Consider the following 7,405-nt stretch of genomic DNA (forward strand, 5'->3'; position numbering starts at 1 on the left):
CGGCGGTAGGGCCGGGCCAAAACACAAACACGGCAAAACACGGGGGCAACGCGTTGAAAGTAAAAAAAGCAGCAAAACAAAGCTTCAAGTAAGCCTGCGCTTTCTTTTTATTCGATCGAGACACATACATCCGCCTTTTAAAAGCTGATGCTCACCAAATTAAAAGTGACAATATTTTAACACGTTACACGTGATGATCAGCTCAATTTTCTTCAAACGTAAAAATGCAATTGTCAATGAAAAAGTACATTTAAAATACTGCTTAGCTGCACAGCCGATAGCATGAAGTCACCTCTTCCATTTTCCCTGCAGGTGGGACGGCATCTACAGGTTGCGTCTGCCTACTGCTGGATGCTCTGCGTAACTAATCAGCATATAGCACAGGCACAAGTGACTGTTACAATTAAGAGTATAAACTTTCTGGTGTTTAAAATTATACGTAATGCTTTAATAAAAAGAAGGGAAATAAAAACCCAAGGACTGACTTAGCTAAGTTTTCCGGTTTGGGCTTTCCACAGGGGCAGAGCAGGGTCACGCATGCTGTCGGAGCTCTGCAGCCTGCGGGTGCCCAGAGGAAGAGGATAGAAACAGCAGATCCTTGGTTTCAGCCCACTTTTACATAAAAACTTGAAATATATACATTATTCTTCTTTCTTACGTTATTGCTGCCTTTCAGAGGGAGATGAGCGCTTGGGGCAGAACAGCTATGAAGTGGCTCTTCTGGTAGTACCTCAGGTATGCTACCTGTTCAAACGTTTGTTGTGTATCAGGAATTAAATTTCACTTCAAAGAGGTGCGTGGCCACATTCCGAGTCTCTAGAGAGGACAACAACTTCCAGAAAGGTTAAATTTTCAAATTCTTGAACTGTGCTTTCATGATGCATATTAATCTATAAAATTTAGTACGTTGATTACATACGCTGTATAAAATCAAACGCCGTTTCTCCTGACTCACAGAAAATAGACGTTTTTTTCAAGCTGTAGAACAACTGCCTTTAAAGATGGATTTTCTGCCCAGTTAACTCTGCTTCCAATTATGATACTCTATAAGAAAGAAAGATTATTGTTTAAAAAAAAGCCTTTAAAAATGATTATTCCTAGTAAAACCTCTCAAAAGCTGTCTGTTTTTTAATTTTTAATTTGGAAGCCCTTGACAGCCGTGTTTGAAGTAGGTGGGATGGGGGAAAGAGGAGAAAGGGAAGTATCGTTTTAGATCCCATTGTCAATACATAGGCAAAAAAAAAAGTGGTGCTTCAAATTTCCTAGAGGTGCTTGCACACCATCCCGATTTTAAACATAGGAATTTAGAGGTGTTTTTTTTTAAAAAAACACGTGAAATAAATTTGCCTCAAACACAAGATAACACAGTTAACATTCTCACCCTGCTGTTCTGGATTGAAAATAGGAATTATTAAATTTAACCAAAGAAGATTTGTTCTACTTACAGCTCAGAAGATTTCAGGAATACAAAACCAGAAGATAATTCCAGCAATCTAATCTAAAACCCACTAAACTATTTAATTTCTCATTCTCAATTTGAGATGTGATGACGTTATCAATGCAAACTAGTAGACATACCACGCAATACAAAAACACGTGGCTCTTTTTGTGCCCTTGAAATTCTTCTGATCATCCAAATTCACAGCATGGTTATATCCTGTCTTCTACCTGAAGCCCTCCAATATGTTCTCTCTTTTCCCTGGTCTAAATTTTTTAAATAAACTTCCTGCACGCTTAACTGGGATTTCACGAGCCGTTTGCAGATGAACTCAGGAGCACTGCAACTGCAATTTACCTTTCACTGTGCCTCCCATCTTTGTAGTTAAGTCACTGATCTGTGGGGCCAGGCAAAGGAAGCCAGGACAAGTCACACAGTGAGAGACAGAGTACCAGACTGCAGCACAGCGTACGTAACCTTTAGTAGAGCCCCTCTGGGCACAGGATGCTGCGGGGCACCCTTCCACCCTATCCCAAATCATGAGGTTTTCTTCCTCACTTTGTGCGACTCCACACGACCTGCCAGCTAGCTGCATGCATACAGGCTAGTCAGCAGCATCTGATACGTGGGCAACCAAAAGGTTCAAGGCTACCCCACTGAAAGTATTTGGAGACTAGCCGTGGCTGCAGGCCAAGGCTTTCACAAGGCTGCAGTGGGTGACACAAACAGAGAAGGGCCTGTGGTCAGAAGGGGCAGACTGAGGAACAGTAGCCTGGCTCACCGATATCATGGGATTAAGACCTACTTATTTTTCCTAACCATGAGATGGTGGAACTGATTTGGGTTGTGTAGGGGTGACTCTCAGTGTAAGGAAATACAGCCACTGCTGCAACAGACATTCTCTGAGAAAATGCGTTATTTTTGTACCTTTAAGGGAACAAAGGAATAAAGATAGATTGATAGACTGTCTCTAAACCCTGTAAATCATTATTCCAAAGAAGTTTGTGACAATTGTATTGGTTTAAAGGCTAAAAGCACGAGGTTTTCCTTTCATACAGCAGTTTTTCCATTGCCACCATTACTTAAAGTTTTTAGAAGACACAGTTTCGTTTGAAGTTACATTTACCATGCACTATATTATCTTGACCATAACGCAAAACTGCAAACTTGCTTCTAAAAGCTACAACACATTACCTGGAATACATTCTGAATTACTATAGTCATCTCTCTCTCTTTTTCTAAGTTATTACGTATCTTCTCCATCATTCCGCTCACTTTCATCCTTGTCTTTTCCTCCCTTTGTTTTTTCATCATGGTATGAATTTGCAGTAGTTTCTGTCGTCCGGCTTTTTTTAGCGCTGTTCCATTATTAGGAAAATGAAGCATTAAGAAGTAGTTAGGTGAGCAGTAGAACTAAAGACGTGCATTTTTTCTCACAGACATCTAAGGCACTTCCACTGCAATAACCCTAACTTCACGCTCCATCCCTTCCCTCCAATATACCTCAAGATACTCCTTTCACACAAGAGGCAACACGTGCTGTGGCTACCTGGTATCAAAGTACATCAATGGGTTCCCTGGCTGCTAGCAAAACAGAAAGTACTTTGTATGTTGTCTGCATTTCCATCAGAGATGGGCAGTAATTTGAACATCGCTCCTACACCCCGTCTTCAGTTGTCACAACTTTTATAGTCAGAGGTGTTTAAGACTTTTTCCCCTTTTTCAAATTTGATCGAAACCAAATTCCAAAGACATACAAAGGACATATGGACAACAGCAGTCAATGTTACTAGTTTTTTTATAGGAAACCGGGCTAAAAACTAGACCGAATAAAACCATTTAGGGACAGTTCATACATTGAAAGAATGCTGACACAGCATTCCTTCCCTTATTTCTGACAATATTGGGGATGCTCATTTTTCCTATGAAGACAGATATTTCATTGTGTTTGTTCATTACTGTCAACATATACACCACTTCCTATGCATGAAACAAACAACAGTTGTTAAAACTGTTGGCAAACCTGGTCATATGACAGTAGGAGCATTCAAAAAACATATTTACCTTATCAAGTTCTGAAGATTGACTTCTCATCTAAATTTAATCCTCTCTAACAAGCCTACTGAATACCAACATATATACTGTTGCGAGAGTTCTTTGTAAGTAAATCCCCTCCCCTATTCTACAAACATTTCATAAAGGTGTGGTCTGACAAAAAAAAAAATCTTTAGGTGTTGTAGGACTGATTTAAACTAAATGATGTGTAATTTTCTGGGCAGCTTACACTAAATAGTGAAACGCTACCACATTCTTTTTGAGTATCTTCTTGCATCTCATTCTAACGTGTCAGTCTCATGCTCAAGTAGACAACACACCAGCTCTTTTACAGTGCTTCCTACTCTTTTCAGAAGTTTTATAACTGTGTTGAGAGTTTTGCAGTTACTTCAGATGTAAATTAATATTGCTACAAGAAGAACTTTAAAATATGAACTGTACATTCAAATATAAAACAAAGTCAATATAACTAACACACTTACAGAGTCTTTTCCTTTTAATGTCCATCAATTTCTGTTCCTTCTCACGTGCTTGCTGAAAGAAAAAAAAGAAAGTATTTCCTAGACTCTTGGCACCAAAAAATATTGAAAAATTCTAATTCAATCCACAAAAGCAGTTAAGGGCAGCTCTAGAAGCAGACGTTCTTACATACTCACTTTAAGTAATCGTTTCAGTAATTTTAACACCAGTAGAAACTGCACCCTTTGGGCCACAAATTTAGCTTCAAATGACTTGTGCAATCCTGTTACTTTCAAATTGAGCTCCTGCCCATGTTGAGGTTGGTAGACCTGCACAACTGCGACAGAAGCTACAACTGCCACTTACCTGCTGACATTCAACTACTGCCTTGCTGAGCTTTATTACGTGTTTCATAGTTTCCGTGATCAGTCTAAGGAAGGAAATACAGTTGCATACCTTAAGACCATTAATATGAGTCAACAGCATAAATCAAGTTCGTGTGGATTAAACAAAAAATCCCCATTTCCCCTAACACCAAAATAAAGCATACTTTTTTTTCCTGCACCCTTTCTTTTTTACAGTTATTACACTAAGTGTTGTTGTAGGGGCCAAATAGCGTCCTTACTTCCCTCTCGGTTTCCCTAATGTTTCAGTTAAGTCTGTCTAACATTTCAAACCGTAGAGCTTGGAAGGCATCGAGGAAGCCTAGCCACCTGAGAATGGCTAACAACTGGAGCTTCTGAATTCTGGCGCATGGCAGGGCCATCATGGAGATGCAGTGTTTTCAGATGTATTTCTAACATATTTCTCTTATATTACACTTCATATGTGTGCACCCGTTAATATGGGCAGGAAATTAAAAGCTAATTTTAAACCCGTTTGAAACTTTCAGTTCTTTTTCAAAGAACTTAAGAAAAAAAAAATTAATGAAGGCAGCAAAGCAGAGGCAAGGCTGTTACAAGTCTGTAATATGCACTCAGCTATTATAAATACAAGTAACTCATGCATTAAAGACAAAAAACTGTTAGCTACGAACAGTTCTCACTAGTGAATCAAAAAGTATGATCTCTGTAATCAAAGGTTGGTTAATTCAGAGCCCAAACGTAAATCCACCCCAAGTATAAGAGGTCTGATCATGCTGATTCTAGCCAGATGGACTTATATCATGATGGACTTATATCAAGATGGACTATATATCATTCAGTCAAAACTAGAAGGAAGCCTGCTGTTAAAAAAGGTACAATGGAGTAATGTAAAAACGTGTCACATTAAACTGTGTAAAGTCCATTCCTTTCCAGCCAGCCTTTCCCCAAGAACACCTTACCGTGAGTCATTATCATTTTGCTTCACTTTGTTTCTCAGGGCAACCATAAGTTGGATCCTGCATAGCGTGGGGAAGAAACATTTAACTGATAAGAACTGGTAAGAAACTGAGAGAAGTAGATTTAGATAAGTAACAGAAGAGATATTTCCAAGGTTCCATTTATGTCCACTCTCACATTGGAATTTTATATATAAAATACTCAGTACCTTTTAAATATCACACTTCTGAAATAAAAGGGTTTAACTCTCAGGACAAGAAAGGCGTACCAATGATTATTTGTGAGAGTGACAAGTCCTTTCTCTCTTGCCAAACACACTTGGACACCATTAATCCCAGAGTATGCAGAAGGGAAGCGGGGCAAAGGTGGGAATTTAAATGAACAGCCATGTAACACAGGAGACATATAATGCCTATCAACTTCCAACTTTTCACAGGCATTTGTAAAATACTGCCAAGAAATATGTCTACTCATTTATACAGCCAGACTTCTGCAATTTTGCAGGAACCTTTGGGTTTACATGTTTCAACCTGTAATTTTTTCTTTTGTTCTCTACGGTGTCTCCATCTGCATTCCTACTGGTTCAACGGTACTAAAATCTCTCATGTTTGTAACACACACAGTATCACTTTGAAATCCTATTTTAATCGGAATTATGTATATGTGCATGTATTTGTGCACACATAAACAAACAGAAAACTTCCACATAAATGGGAAGAAGATTCTACCTTTGCAAGGCTAATGTCTTGTTCTGGAAAGAGACTTTTAATTCCTCCATCTCTCTTTCCAAACCTTCTGCGGCACTGAAGGAAAAGAAAAAAAAAAACAGTGTGAAGATAACAAAAAATTTAAAAGCAATATCACATTTTTAACTTGCTCTCTACGTGTCTAAAGTAAGAATTTTTCCTGTAAACCACAAATTATTAAGGCCAGGGGTATTTTAGTATGTGGAACTACGTTAGTGAATTCTAGCAATTGCAAGGAGGACTGCAAATTTAGAAGGCACGTCTGATACAGAACTACATTAGGAGACTAAGTAAAATATTTCTTCCCCATATTTTCTCTTAATTCCCTTTATTTTCACCAGACTCCTGCAAAGTACTGATCATTAATCCAGATATTTACTCAGAAGGAGTAACTAGAAGAGAAGCTCCAAGTTCAATTCTCAACCCTTCTCCTCTTTATTTTAAAATACATCAAAAGTTTGGAATTATCCAATGACATACTTGTTGATAAAGTTTTCTTCAATGACGTGATCAAGGAAACTTTCTTGACCTGCAAAGAAAGAACATCACTAAAAAAAGCACAACAAAGACTTTTTAATCCAATCTACAGAGCATAAAGGATAAGCAGTTTGATGGCTATACTGACAATGTATTTCTTATTCCTACCTCCACGCCTTATCATCTCCTCCACTATTAGTGAGACTACGCTATCAATCAGCTGTGTCAGAGGAATAATTAGGCTTTAAAATATTTCCATTTAGCACTTTTTAGACATGCCAGAGCTGGCTCGCAGCACTGCTCTATATGTGCAGCTGGCTGGTTCAGTGGAAGAGGACAAAGGTAACGGAAAGACAATGGGAACAAGAAGAAACACATTAAAGCAGTGTTGCTGCCGAACACTTCGGCAGACTTTTGGTAAGACCTCAGCGCCGGTGACCAGGTGCCTAAAAACCATCATGACGCGTCAGAGTGTTAGAGGGGTCTAAAGTGAAAACCCCAGAGGAGAGAGGGCAGCGGGCCGTAATCCCGGGGCAGTTCTGTAAGCATGCAAACACGTCTCCAAGAGGTGTCTCGGAAATGCAGTAAGATGCTCAGCCAGGAAAAACGTTTCATTATTGCAGCGAGCGCTTTTGATAAATAATTTTTAAAAAAACGTTTATATTAGCCACGTCACGTTCTTTATTACTGTAACATCACATTAAGAGGAAGCACAGGGGGTTGGTTGTCGGAGGGAGTCAGAGTAGGGATGAGCTTACTGGCATGAACTGCAGCGCTGCACTCCATGAACTGCTGCTTCATCTGGTCCCTCAGGCTGGAGCAGAAGCAAAGGGACACAACGGTCAGACCCCGCGCCGCGGCCCCGGAGAGCGGGGGCTGAGGGGCCGCGGCCCCGGAGAGCGGGGGCT

General features: G+C 39.6%; 1 protein-coding gene across 1 annotated transcript; it reads right to left on the reverse strand.

Annotated features, from left to right (window-relative positions):
* Positions 1-95: 95 nt before the first annotated feature.
* On the reverse strand, positions 96-7,314 carry CENPH (centromere protein H). The gene is made up of 8 exons (XM_009327262.1): positions 7,256-7,314; positions 6,501-6,549; positions 6,003-6,077; positions 5,277-5,333; positions 4,319-4,382; positions 3,976-4,027; positions 2,633-2,796; positions 96-1,044 (listed from the first exon to the last, which is right to left on the reverse strand). Exons 1-8 carry the CDS (start codon positions 7,296-7,298, stop codon positions 952-954), a joined length of 597 nt encoding a protein of 198 aa, XP_009325537.1. The 5' UTR covers positions 7,299-7,314; the 3' UTR covers positions 96-951.
* Between the last annotated feature and the right edge of the window lie 91 nt (positions 7,315-7,405).

The sequence above is a fragment of the Pygoscelis adeliae genome, unplaced genomic scaffold (assembly GCF_000699105.1).
Source record: "Pygoscelis adeliae isolate BGI_AS28 unplaced genomic scaffold, ASM69910v1 Scaffold26, whole genome shotgun sequence".
Classification (NCBI taxonomy): Eukaryota; Metazoa; Chordata; class Aves; order Sphenisciformes; family Spheniscidae; genus Pygoscelis; species Pygoscelis adeliae.

Excerpts from the sequence above, each read along its gene's own strand:
- CENPH (XM_009327262.1), bottom strand. The coding sequence starts at position 7,298 with ATGAAGCAGCAGTTCATGGAGTGCAGCGCTGCAGTTCATGCCA. Across the intron at positions 5,334-6,002 it reads AAGACATTAGCCTTGCAAAG|GATCCAACTTATGGTTGCCC; the intron begins GTAGAATCTTCT and ends CACGCTATGCAG. Across the intron at positions 4,383-5,276 it reads CAAAATGATAATGACTCACG|ACTGATCACGGAAACTATGA; the intron begins GTAAGGTGTTCT and ends TTCCTTCCTTAG.